This window comes from Phasianus colchicus, chromosome 7, assembly GCF_987193195.1.
Source record: "Phasianus colchicus chromosome 7, bPhaCol1.hap1.1, whole genome shotgun sequence".
NCBI classification, from domain to species: Eukaryota; Metazoa; Chordata; class Aves; order Galliformes; family Phasianidae; genus Phasianus; species Phasianus colchicus.
Window position 1 is genome coordinate 29,446,574 of NC_143442.1, and position 14,547 is coordinate 29,461,120.

Genomic DNA, 14,547 nt, shown 5'->3' on the forward strand with positions numbered 1-14,547 from the left:
TAATTTTTTTCTTCAAACAAACTTCAGTAGACTCTGCATGGATTTCTGATTTGAATTAAGCTGTAAAGTAATTGGCCTACCACTAACCTTTGTGGGCCATCAAGCTGACCCCACTGGTGCATCGCTGTGCTCTGCAGCCATCAGGTGATACAATCTGTTGGCTCAGGCTTTTACATTTTACACATCCAGAAGACAACTAAAAGGAAAGAAACTGTTGAGATGAGGGATGGAAGAGTGGGCAAGAGAAGGATAGAGCTGTTGAGGGCATATGGCCAATCCACATAAGAACTGCAGCATTAACAGATTGCAACAAGCAAAATGACACAGCCCTATATAACATGTAGACTTCATCAGCTCATTTGGTTGACAACAGAAGAGAGCAGATTAGGTTTTTTTAGGACAGAAGGTTTGCATTTCAATGCAGTCACACAGAAAACCAATGAAAACCCACCACACCACCTTCTTGGTATTTCCATTTATTATGCTGTAAAAAGCAACACTATCTGGATTTTATTTCTTAAAATAAATAGCTTTCATTTTCAGAACCAGTACAGCTCAAGTTTAGATTCATTCATGGGAAACTGCTAGAAATACATTCATCACTGTCTGTTCCCCACAAGACAGAATCTAGAAGTCAAGATCAGCCCAGTCAGTTACAATGTCCAGAAGTACACTGCCAATAAGTATAGTCACTGATAGTCCAGCTTTGAAGCAAAAAAAAAAATCTGGTACAATACATTTTGTTCACAAAGGTTGGCTAATTAATGCTAAGACTATCACAATATTTCTGAGTACAAAGCATTAAGTTAGCTGAATTCAGTTCGTGGTACAGAAGAAACGTGACAAAACAAAGGTGTGAGGGAATCTTCTTTGGAGCATAAGGAAGTCAGCATTTGATAAGATAACCAAAAGCTACTCACGTTAAAACCTACATGTCAGTGTCATAGATGATGAACAGCCAAACCAATATACTGCATATATTTATAAATAATGCCATGTCTAAATAGCTGCACTGCTTAATTGGACGTTACAAAATAACGCATCTTCTCACAATGAGAAAATACTAAAACTATCCAGCAGAAATGCACTTGAAGCTAAGACTGGCTAAAAGCACTCTGTAGGATCTAGAAAGCATTAAGTTTAGGGACAGCCGTGATTTTTTAAAGTTAATCCAGTTAAAATGCCGCTTTTGGGAGGTTTGTACATACGTGTACTATATAATAAGCCTACCTTTTAAAAATGCCTGTTTGAGCAATGCAAGTTTCAGTTAAATAAAGTGAAATCAGGTATTTTTCTGAGAAGCTAAAGGATATGTTTTCATAGAAACATGGAAGAAGTCAGATTATCACTGAGATACGGGATACTAGAGCCCAGGTGAAAGACTTTACTCCTCTATGCTTGACTTAATAGATCCACTGCCAGAGAAAACGAGTTGGAATTTAGTGTAAGGTGCAGCAGAGAAGAGGCCTTATGCTATTCAGTGAGCAGTGTGGCTCAAAGGCCATTTGATTCAGTTCTCAACTAAAACTAAGGTGGCTGTGACACAGGTTGTGAACAGAATGGGTTAGATAATGTATGAAAGCCTCAGAAAAATAGCTGATCTTCAAGAAGAAAAGAACAAAGAGCACTGCAGCTTAGTATCAGTAAGATTCTTCAGAAAAAGTGTTTGATAACCATGCAAAACTATGTCAGCCAGTGCAGAAAGGTGATTTCAGGGCTTTAGACATTCAGATTCATCTAAGATTTCATCAGCATGAGGACAGCCACTGCTTGTGATGAGTATCAAGCACTTTTCCATTTGATTTTTCCTCCCTGTGGGAGGCAGTATGGCATATCGAGTAGAGGACTGTACAGGATCTCAAGAGGATTTATTCTCAGCTGTTCTGACCTTCTGGGTCATTCTGGAGAATACGCTTCTCTCAATGCCTTGGTTTCCCCATTTGCAAAAGAAAGATAACGTGGTTCGGATCATCTTTATAAAGTGCTTGGCCCACTCTAGAAAGAATCTACGCATCAATTCTGGAGGATTTTGGTGCCTACATGCAAAGTTTGAACTTCAAGATCTACTGATGCCTTGTGTTTTGTGCCAGCATAAAGCCTGCTGTTTGTGCTATTCTTAAACATGATTTCCATGTGCCACACCGATTCTCCTTTAAAATCCACCTCCGTCCAACAACTGCGGGGTCTTGTGAAAGTCAGACTCTTAACTTGGAATCCCTGATCATCTGAGGTTTCTAAACCACAGCACAGCATTGGTAAAAACAATTGCACGTGGGATAGGGAACTGCTGTAACATCACAGTTCTGCAAACAACAAAATATCTGCATCTACATTTCCCATGACAGAGCATGTGCCAAGCTGCTCCAGCAGTAAGACAAGAAATGCCACTGCTCAAAGACATGACCTAATTGTGCTCCTGTTGCTGAGCACCTATCCTACACCAGCATAACCCCACTGACATCCCAATCCTTGATGGATGGCAGCGCAAGAAGAGAACGTTCCCAAAATCTGGCTTATCTCCTGCTCCGCTCATGCTTAGATTGGCTCTATGCTCCTTAAAGCTGTTTCACTCCATCTGTGTTCCTCATATAAGCCTAAATGTAGTCAGATTTACATGTAGTATTTGGTTTAGTGTTTCGCCTTTCACATGCCTGCATTCCCCTCCTTGGTTCCCGATGCAACTGCCAAGAACAAGACATCAGCCCAAAGCAGGGTCTTACAGCTTGTCAAGGCTTACCCAAGTGCAAATATACCTGCAAGGAACACGACTGCATAGAGTGGAAGCACCCGCTTTCCCCATCCACGGGGAAGGACCTTAGCAGCTGAACACGGAGAGAGGAGGGAGGAAAGACAAAGGGAACTGAAAGAAATGCTAAAGCAACACAACAAAAAAACCTAAACACTGGTAGGTGTTACAAATCACACTCCCCCTCCTCTATGCCATTTGGTCAAACAAACCTTAGAACAGATTCCATAATGAGACTACCTCTAAAAACAAGCCTAAGACCATTGACAAGTGTCACCTATATACTCTTTTGAGATTTATAGAATGTAAACAAGCTTGCGTGGAATCTTATTTATTTTTAAGAAGTGAGTGCAGATCCTTACCTAACACACCCAGCCTACATCTACATCAGCATCCTCAGCTTTCAAAAACCTCACTGCCGCTCCCACCTGTACTCCGGCTCATCTTGGCCATACTGGAAACAGAGGGCTGTAGAAACAAAAACTGAGCAAAAAGAAATTCCTGACCACACACCAGAGTTCACATCGAACACAAAAATAAATTAAGTAGTGCACAGTAAAGCCAACACCAGCTAAATATTTGTATACATCAATTATATGCAGCATGAGGTAATATTGCTCACATTATGGAGGGAGATTCTTAGTTGGTTTTGTTTTTTTCTTTTTGAGAGAGAGATTGGATTTGTCCTGTGCGTATAGAAACTCCTGTAACATAACACTGAAGTAACAGAGACTTCTGTAAAATATATACCACTATCGGATAGAAACACACACGCTCTTTGTTACTTAAGTATACCACAATTAAATAGGTAACTGATTGGATTCTTAGGATCTAGCTGAGAATGATTATAGTAAGCCATCCAGGTTTTTGTGAACCGTTCGGTTCTCCTTGCTGTTATTGGAATCCTCCGACGGTGTGTATTGGACCTGATACTCTTGGAGAATTTTAAACACATCGTGGTGTCCAAAATGTAAAGCTTCATCCATTGGAGTGTTATTCCATCTACAAGGAAGACAACAGTATTTCTAAGATCAGCATGCAAGCACAGGGCTAAAAGCAGCACAACTCCCATTCTATACATACTCCAGTAACAGTTCAGCACACAAAACACTCTAGGCCCACTAACTAGGGAAATACTTGGTAAGCTGAGCATAACCTTTGAAATAATGTTTTACAACAGTTTCCCTACCCTTTACTCCTGTTTGCTCAGAGCACCAGCGGAGTGCCAGCAGGACTGTTCCTTCTGCCTCTCTATCTCAACTCCACACGTGGCAGCCTCACCTCCACCCAGTGGAGACCAGCACTAAAAACCACGCACCTGTCTTTGGGGAAGGGATTCACTTTGCAGGCCTCCAGCAGGAACTTAACGACATCCACGTGTCCTGTGAGACAGAAGTGGGAGCGTGTGTATGTTAACATGCATCTACATAGATGTAAAATAACAGAAAGCAAGTTATACACAGTGGGACATTACCTTCTGCAGCTGCTACGTGCAATGCTGTTCGTGAGTCATAGTCTCTCTGCTCCATATCCATCCCTGACAGAGCAAATCTAAAAAAGGAATTGATTGTAAAGAAAAGCCTTATATAATCAAAATGAGTTACAAAACTAGATGGGAACAATACCACTCTGCTAGAACGATGACACATCTGTTGCAAGAGGATATAAATGGCAACAAGTGGCAAGGAAGGGGGCCCTTACTGCCTTGGCTTCAAAAATAAGATAGAGATTAGGAAGAAAGCTAAACCCTTAGCTGTTATAAAGAAAAATAATTAAAGCATCTTTGTGGGGGGGGGAAGGGGTGTAACAGTCTATGCATCCTTATACTTCTCCTTCTGCACATAGGTATAATGTCTAAACTTTCATTTCAAGTGTGTTCAGCCAAACAAAAGTTAAAATGCAATGATTAGGGGAGCATGTATAGAACACATCCCATCTCCAGAACAGCCTCGACATCCCCAGCACCAACACAGAGTACATTTAGAAGCAAACAAGGGCAGCCCCCAAAAGAGCAGCTCTCTTGTTCTCAGCCCTGCAGATTTTTACCTCCGGAGTGCAGACACATCCCCCGTGTAGGCGGCAAACAGCAGATTTATCACTGACTTCACCTACAAAGAGAGATGAAGCCTGATTTATTTTGCTTCTTCCTTTAAAGAGAAAACAAATGGAAAACCCAACAACAGTCAGTGTGGTCCAACTGCTCCAATGCTTATGAAGTGGTTGATTTTATTCCCTTCCCTGGCCACACTTTGCAGGACAGCATGAAAATTCTCAAACTCATTCCAGCTTGCCTCACTAATAGCACTTCTGCGCCCATCTTTCCAAGGTTGATGTCACAAGGATAGGAAAAGGACCACAAAATGTGCATTCATGTTCTATTGTGCAAAAAAAAAAAAATTAAAAGGACCCTTGCTCAACGGACAAACCGTGTTCCTCTCTTGCATTGTCTATTCATACTGAATGCTGAGTGATGGAGGGCATTGCTTGGCACACTCCACAAACCAAAGCACCTCTCAGGACAAGCTGCTCTGGGAAAGGAAGAGTTTTAGAGCAGACTCCAAACGTTAAGAGAGATCTCTGCAGGCAGAAGAGCAGAGGTGATCATGGTTCTGCTTTACATTACAGATGTCGCTTGCATATATCTGAAGAAAGCCCCTCTGCAAGACAAACAATTGCAAGCAATTCTGTCACAACGAATTGTTGGCAGCACAGTGAGGTTTGGAGGCAGACAAAGGCAGGTTCTTTTCAGATCCAATGACATCGGTGAAGGCTCAGGCAGATCGTCCTTTTCTCAGCTGCACTAAATACCCCAGTAAGAAATGTTATCATTAGATTACAAACCCCCTCTCACATACGTACTTCAACACATCCTGGCCACAGTAACTCAGCAAGTTTTAACAGAAGACAAAAAGGATGAACTAGATGGTTTTAAGCACACCACATCAGCCTGTTTCATAAAAAGAAGCGGCAGTTCAAGGCACCATTCCCCTGTTTTCCAGAGAACTTTTTGAATGGAGTCTATGAAATTCTGCTGCTAACAGCCTTAAGTGCCAAGGGGCAAAGCAGAAAGCTGGTCCTGCACTGGCCATGCACAGGAACAAAGATTAAATACATCAGTGCCCAAAAACAGATCTGCCAAAGGTTTCTGCAAGAACAAGGGTGCGTTTTCACCACTCTCTGCGATGCTGGCTGATTCAGGCAGGGTTGGCCAAGTGACCTCCAAGGTCCCTTTAACCATCAGCTCTGCAGTGAGCATGTGAGCAGCACAAGAGGAGAGAAAAACCACAGCTGGTTGGGTCTGAACCACCACACCGAGATGAAGCTAAAGGAAGCAAGCATTCTGAGACAGGAAGCTGCACTATTGGTACAGAGACTTCAGATAAAGATGGGCCAAAAAGGGAAAAATTAACACTCCCAGAGCATGATGCAAGTGAGATACGGCTCTGACAGGAAATATGGGCATGAGAGCAACAAGTCAACTCCTACTGCAGCCACTGAAGCACTTTCCAGGTGATCATGCCAAAAGGTTTGAGGACACGGCACGTTCAGCACTGAAGCACACCACAGCACACAGGGGCTTTGGAGAGCAGGTGCCCAGGGCAGCACATAACTGTCCTCCCAGATTTTTCTGCAAACACATTGGCAAAACAGTTCAGGGAAGGACAATGATTTGTTGGTTTGTAAAACTTTCTCAGTGTACCAAATGAACAAATCTGATGAAGAAGCAGTGCTTCTTGGCTGAGCTGTGCCCCAAACCCAACCCAGATGGGGAAGCCACCCTTCATCAGCCTTCCTCTCAGGGCAGTTAGCAGAGAACCCCTTCAAGGCTGAGGCAAGAAGCACTCACTGCACGCAGATAGGCTCCATCCCACACAAAAGCTCTGCCACCTATCCTCACTGCTGTTACTGACAGAGCTGGGCAGCCGGAGGCTGAGCTTGGCAGCTGCCCCTGGGGGCACAACAAATCCTTCAGAAAACATTAATTTAGCTCAGAGCTGGATTAATTCCACGAGCTCTTTGCTAAAAAGGTCACTCAATCTGGACTTCAATTTCCTGTGGTGCCTGAGAGCACCTCGGCCAGGATCTCTGTGACAGCACCACAGGCCGCACAGCCCCAGCCCTACTGCTGGCCGCAGTGCTGAGGAACCCAACCCAGCTGCCAGTGGGGAAAGGGAAGGCCTCCAGGTCGGAGCATGCCCAGGGCCCTTCACCAGGCAGCACCCAGCAGCACTAAGCTGCTCAGCACCGGCTCAGCAATCTGCTTCAAAAAATAGATTTTAAGCTACAGATTAACGCCTCGTGCTGGGGAGAGCCCGGCCTGCTGAGCACCGTCCTGCTGTCCCAGCCTTCAAACTGACACGTGAAGCCAAGAGCTCATGTGAGCTGAAGTCACACAGACTCCAGAACCAGGAGGAGCTGGGCTCAGTGCCGTCAGCACTTTGCTGCTGCTCCTAAAGCTGATCCCATCCCAAGGGGTATCCGGCATGCAGAGCAAGCCCTGCTGCTCTCCTGGGAGCTGATGGTCTCTCAATGCTTATTTATCAGTGGCAAAACATTCCTGACACCCAAAATACAACATCAACTCTGACACAGCAGCTACGAACTGTAAGAAACACAGCAGAAGTGAAACTGAAGCACATGTGAACGCTTTGGTCACCCGGGTTCCCACACTGAACTGCAACACAGCTATGCCACAAGCTGGGATTGCAATCCTCACTGTAGACAGGGCTTCTCACTGGCAGCCAGAAACGGCCCCCAGCTGGTTCTGAAGCTTCAGCTTTGAATGTGAACAAAGACCAACCAGAGATATCTCAGAGGAATGCCCTCCCTGCACACTCACCCTAAGGACAACAGACAGGACTGCTCATTTTAAGCGTTTTCACAGCTGCAACTCATTTACAGTAAGCTGGAATCTGACCTCTGGGGACAGATCTCCACAGCTCGTGTGGAAAATCCCAGTCAAGTCTAAAAGACAAGCGTGCTTTTGCTTGAATATGCCACTCTCTAATAGGAATTAAGCTGTACTTTGTAGGAAAAGAAATTCCAAACAAAGCCAACAGCTCTGCTGCTGAGCTTCTGCACTCTTTCCCCTGAAATCAAGATTATTACCAAACGGTAAGAAGTCAGTTTTTAGAAGTAAAAATTAAGACTAAGCCACAAACAAATATCCCACTCCAGGCAGGTTTGTCAGAAGCACTTCTGTAGACTGAAAAAGCAGAAAATTGTAATTCTTGGGGAAAGTATTTGTTCCATTACAATATAAATAGTGGCAGGATACACAAGCCAATTACTGCGTACACTTTAACGTTACCCACACAAATACCTGAAGTTACAAACAAGGCCAGCAATTCCATAACACATTTCTTCTCCAGCACTCCACCCACACACACACACTTCTGACTATTTTCTGCATTACTGATCCTTGCTTTCTGACCTCATTTGAAAAAAAAAAAAAAAAGCACTAAAATAGAACCTGCAAATATTTACTCTTCAGTGTTTTGCAAGTTTAGCACAGGAAAACAAGGCGGCCTGTTTTCCTCTCCCATCGTACATCAGCTCTCCCTCTAGATGGTGCACACTGCCCTGACTTCAGCACGGTCATGAGTCAGAGCTCAAGCTGCATCAGTAGCTTTCCCCAGGGAGGGGGTTTTCAGAGTCTCCCAAATGGAGCCAGCCTGAACCACTGCCTGCACGACCCACGTACTGAGTTTAGAAAACAAGCACCTGTAATTAACTGAGCCAGGCAGCTCCCACAGCCAAACACACACGGTGCCACAGGCAGTCCTCGTGCCAGGCCTCAGACAGGTGCTGCTGTTTGCTGACCGCTGCTAACTCAGCAGCAGTACCTACACCAGCCTGAAAGTCAGTTATTTGTAAACTGCCTATCAAGCTGGTAACAAAAAAAAAAAGAAAAAAACACATAGTATGCTTTCAAATGTTTTCTTACTGCAATTAAGCTTTTAAAACAGCTTGAAGTAAAAATCAATCTATTTGAGTAAAACTGGTAATTTTCCCCTTCCGACTTCTAAGTTTTTATACAGAGAAGTAGATACTGGCATTGCTTCTTTAGGAGCTTGATGAAGTTTTGATCGGGCTCAATTCAGACACAGCAGTGCTCAGATGCAAACAGGCCAGCAGGCAGCTCAGCTTCAGTACCTGCTGCAGATGCTGCGCATGCAGTTCAGTGTAAGAAACATCAAAGCAAACAAAATGTATACCTTAAAGACTTCTCACCAGAAAAAAACAACCTTCTAACTCATTCCTTCAAGCTAAAACAGCTACTGAAAAAGGCTTAGGCTGAAGGTGCAGATGGGCAGCCCACCTGAGCAGAGACATTCCTCCCCCTTTCATTTCCACCCACTCACCCACTGGTTTCAAGTGAGTTTCTGCCATTCATGCTTCCTACAGATCAAGCCCCCAAGGGAGGTCAAAAAGGGCAAAAGAATAATGGCACAAAAAGATACAAATGGTAAGCACAGCAGCATGATATTTTACAGTAATTTTTTTTTTTCTTTTTGGCCCATCTCTGTAGAAGTCTTTTGTTCCCCAGGCTTTCATATAATCTAGATATTGAAAAGCATCTAAAAACGAGACTCGCTACAAACCAGCACAATACCAAACCTGTCTGTTCAGCTGGCTTTTCTGAGCTGTTACTGCACTGGTTTGCACATTTATTACCAGTTCTTGATTAGCTCTACTAAGGCTACTGAGAAGTACTAGCAAACTGGTATGTGCCTAAATAACAAGACTGTTTAAAATGAATTAAGAGTTACATTTAATTAAACCAAAACTTGCCAGGTTAAGTGAAACATCCACTTACCGTCAGTGAAGCTCTCAGGAAGAACATTGCCCCCCTACTCCTCTGCTGAGGCACGCACCCCACAGGGCTGCTCTGCCAGCAGTGCTCCTTGGCTCCCCACTCCAACATCCAAAACTGTAACTGCAGAAGAACCCAGCCTTGCCCAGTGCTGACTCCAGAACGGGAGCTGCACAGTTAGTGCAAATAGGCCAAATAGAAGGTGAATTGAATCCCTTCCACACCACGCAGGGCACCACTCAGTTTTCTCAAGAAAAGGAAACAGAGTGACAAAAACGTGCTGGGTGCACAGGGCAGCCTCCTCTTGCTGTGTGCCCATCATTAGACGTGCCCTATCATTAGAGCAGGGGCACAAAGCATGGCAGCAGGAGGGCTGGGGATGACAGTGACCACTGTCTCTGCTTCACCCTTCTAGCTGATCAAATTGCCATCGAAGAACTGCTCTGAAAGGTGTTTCATTAGGATTGGGTTAGAAGATCCCAGGAACAGAACCATCTCTAGCTGAAGGATAACTCCTTCAAAAAAGGCTATAGGAATCCTATCACACAACTGTGGAGTAGAATGTTAAGAATAAACAGTAGGATAAATATAGCCAATATTGCCCCGATATGGATACCACCAAACAGCTCAAGGATGATCCTAAAGTTTTCAACAGTAACAGGAGTGCTAAACAGAGTCCTGTTGCTTCAGTGCTTACATGACAATGCAACAGGAGAGCTTCCCTCCTTGTGCCTGGGAAAATACTTAACTATGGTAGAACAGCAGCTTATCTCAAGTGCTACTCACTAACAATTACTTGCACAGGTCCTATGCTTTTCAGTATTTGTGAGCTTTGCTTTGGAGAAAACTATATTGGTTTTGAAAGGGAAGAGTACTGGGAGAAGGAGCAAATCGAATATAAAAACTGTCTTCACTAGATTATGACAAACATGGTCATGTTCAATCCCTACTTCTGGTTTCTTCTGCTATCAATGAATTGACACTTTCTATTTTGGAAACAACAGAATTAAGCATTATCGCTGACAAAACTTGCAAAACCTAAAATAAAAAAAATATATGTAATCATCTTCCACTGGACTTAAGAGCAAAAGTTGATTGGTTCCACATCCCAACAGCTAATAAAAAAACCACCATTCACAGACATTCATAAACTCAAATCGCAATAGAAACCAGAAATTCTAGAGACCTAATAAGCAAAAACTAAATCAGAAAAAATAACAAAACAGGCAATTCAGAGAACTGTAACTCAACAAGAGGAGTAACAGAAAACCCAACCTCACTGCTGCCCTTGTGAGGCGAGATGGTGCTGCTGGGTTGTTTGCAATGAGCAGTGTGACAAAGGATGAATGAGCCAAACATGTACACGAAGTTTTTACCAGATCAGGTGAAACATTTAAGGCATAAAGAGGCATACAGACTTTCATCCTTCAAGTCAGAAGACAAAGCTCAAAGTTGCAGTTTTAGGCAGACAACACAGTCACCATCAGTCTTTTAGGGTAGGTATACTTGAATCTTCTGCCATGCTCAAAGCTCCCCAGTTATAATGGAGAAAAACAAATGACCCTCTCAAAGACTTTGATTTCCTCTGAGGTCATGAGGTTTTTAAGCACCAATGAAATTATGATGATTGGAAATACCCAAATGGTAAAATAATACATCTTTCAAAAAACAATTGTAGGAATCCTTAAGGTCATCTGATCTGTAGTCCCTTTTCAGTCCTTTTACAGAACATCCACTGCAAACACTTCTGCAGCAAAAAGCATACAAAATAAACACAGAAATCTCAACAAGTGGAATGAACACTGATGAGCTGATTCTGAATGCAGGAGCAAAAACAAGAGCCTTTGAAGTAGAGGATACAGACATTACTAACTCTGCAAACTTTGGGACCAAAGGACTGGAATAAACAACAGCCAAATGAATAAAGCAAAGTGCTGACCAGGGCTTTAGTGACACAAGCTGTATTAAGCAGATAGGACAAAAGAGTGTCTGCCCTTTCAAGGACCTACTGACCACAACTAATAGCTGCACAATGGGCAGAGCAATGCTCCTGGTTTCCTGTCGGCAGATACTCTGCAATTTACGGATGAAGTTATACTCTAAACTACAAGATCTGGAACTGGAATTATTCCAAAAGTAAAGAGGATGAAGGCATTCAGCCAAACTTGACATGGATGAGACAGACACCAACCTGCAGGCTGACATCAGAGCAGGGACATTCTTACCAGAAGTCTGCACTCCACTCTTGGAAGGATTGCTTCTGAAACATCAGTAACAGGTTCCTAAAAAAGCTTATTTCCAGTTTATTTTTTTCATTATCTTCTTTCTTCTTGGTCTGGTAGCATTTATTATCTTGAAGTGATCTTTCACCTCCATGCTTTTAACTCAATTACTGTTGGGAACAATCACTACTGCCCATCAGCTTATTAGATAAAATCTACTCAACTATTCAGTTTATTCTCAGACCAAAACTACATATTAAGCAGTTGTCCTTCAACAATTACATGCTCACGAAGGTTAAAACAGAGGTCCTTTAACAAGAGTGAAATGCACTTATTGTACTGAAAGCCATAGCTGCTCTTATAACCAAAGCCATGTCTATCAGTTTCAAAAAATCCATGTTGATGTTAAATGAGTAATTCCTGGACAAACAATAAGGCTGCCTGCCTCAAGGAAAAAGTTGGGTAAGTGAATCACATCAACAGGAAGCAAGCGACATTATCTCTTCCTATCACTCAGCTCTGTGTTCACAACTCATTGTTTTGTTAGTAATTACTGCGATCACAAGTGATCCTAAAAGTAACACACTGTCCCTCAGCAAATAACTTATTTCTGAGTTTGCATTTGGCCTGCTATGTTTTTACCAGAAAAATTAATGAATTACAGTCTTAAATTCTTAAATCACTTCCAGTGTTATAATACTGGGCTATAGTGGCCATATATATAAGTGTACCATATAAGTATTAGTATAATTATCCTGATTTAGGAAAATATACCATTTAAAGATGAACTCACAACTCATGGTGTGCACAAGAAGGTTTATAATCACGTGAATACTTTAAATTGTGCATACCAGGTGTTTGACAATTCAAGAGAATAGCCCTCTTGATAGCACTCCGCAATTAAAGGATCTGACAAAGAAAAAACAGTTCTGAAAATAATAGTTGCTTTTGATCCTATATCAAAGCAATTACTTTTTCAGATTCACTATTTTCAGAATATTCAAGAAACGTATATGGAGCAATCTAACTGAAGCAATTTCCCTGAAAAAACACCATGTTGGAAACCAAAGCAGAGGTTCACAGGAACGCAAATACAAGAATATACCAATACACCTGGTATATGCCAAGCCTGACCAAATAACCATGAAATTATCATACACTGATCTCTACTAGGAGAATTGCTACCAACTGCATATAATTCACTAAGTAACAGTGCTACTTAACCTGAGAAGACCTGTCCTTGCTGATCAGATACAGAGGTTAGAAGAAATCTGGAAAGATGATAGACAGAAGACAACTTATGACTTCTGCAAGCATAGCTGCTATCAGGAAAACATCTACAGAAAGCGCCAGCTGTGTGCCAGCTAGGTGGTCATCAGGGCAGAGCAGCATCTAGAATGGCATGTATTACCTTATAACAAATATGCTTTGCTGCACGTCCTATGCATAAATGAAACATATCCTAAGTACGGCTGGCTGAGACATGTTTGAGGGTAGAAGAATGTTATGAAGCCTTTCACCCACCTCTGTTTCATCAGGTTTAGTGCTGAAGTGACAAGTTCTCTATTATTCTGCCAACATTTAAACATAGCTCTTGTTCTTTTTCAAATATGTGGCATGAACCAGTTAACTGCAGCAGCCTTACCATACGTCATGCCTCTGCCTTGGCTTCACTGCCTAGTTACGCTTTAAAGCATTTCAACTGGTGCTGAACTTGGCACCATCATTTCTGCCAGCCCAAATTCTATTTTAGAACTTAAAACCGTAGCTTCAGATGTAACTGTTATGCAAGGCTTGCTGCTCACAGAAAAAAAGCACACGCCTATTTCCAGAAATAATTCAACTATATGCAGAGCTGTGATGCTGAAGATCAGAAACTTGAACATGGTAAGTATTTGAATGACATCAGGAGTCCACATAAAGCAATAGTTACCACTGTCTTACACAAAAAGCAATGGGAAACAAGCCACTTCAATGCCATACTCAGCATTCTCTGAAAGGAGCAAATGGGAAATACACTTGACTCTCAATGCAATAATTGGGACTGCCACAAACTAATCAACACAGAAGGAATTAAGTTCCTGAAACAAAAATGGGACTGTACATTACCCATCCCATCCAGTAAAACCCTACAAACGATGCTTAGGATACTAAAACAAAACATACATAATGCTGAAACTCAATCAGTGACACGTATCACAACCATGAGAATCAACTAACAGGGATAAACAATTGAAGAACCAAACTCTTGTTCCTCTCCCTCTGCCCTCCTCCCCCCTCTCATCTTTCCATTCCATTTTCCATTCATCCTCCCACCCACGGGTTGTTTGACAAAACAAGCACAATGTAATGCAAATTGTAATAGACAAAAACAAGTGTAGAGTAAGTCACCTGTAGTCCTCTTTGTGCCTACTGCTGTTCAACCTTGTCTTCACGATTTTTTGATAATAAACTTTTTTTTTTAATGTACAATGAAGATCCAGCTTATTTTTAAAAATGCAGTACAAATAACTGCTGTTTATAAGCCCATGTACAGGAAAGCTTGATGAATAACTACAGCCATCCCCACCATGGGGATTCCTCTATGGAAGAAGTCTCATCTCAGAATCACCTACATTAAGAACACACCTACCACCTTCCTTTTTGCGTATGAAATATTACAAGCTCTGTTTTTTACTTCGTAGTGCTCCATATCAACAGTTACTGCTCTGGCACTGGCACCATTGACTGCCTATTTTCCAAGCAACTCAATATCTTCAAAA

At 42.4% G+C, this 14,547-nt stretch overlaps 1 protein-coding gene across 5 annotated transcripts in view; it reads right to left on the reverse strand.

The window, feature by feature from the left end:
- Positions 1 to 460: 460 nt before the first annotated feature.
- Positions 461 to 14,547, reverse strand: part of GLS (glutaminase) — a 51,566-nt gene continuing 37,479 nt past the window's right edge. For all 5 annotated transcript variants that reach the window (XM_031604435.2, XM_031604438.2, XM_090144307.1 and 2 more), the window contains 4 exons: positions 4,793 to 4,854; positions 4,221 to 4,297; positions 4,065 to 4,128; positions 461 to 3,748 (listed from right to left, as the gene is read on the reverse strand). In XM_031604435.2, the coding sequence (XP_031460295.2) occupies positions 3,592 to 3,748; positions 4,065 to 4,128; positions 4,221 to 4,297; positions 4,793 to 4,854 (360 nt within the window). In that variant the 3' untranslated portion in view covers positions 461 to 3,591. The remainder of the gene's footprint in view (positions 3,749 to 4,064; positions 4,129 to 4,220; positions 4,298 to 4,792; positions 4,855 to 14,547) is intronic.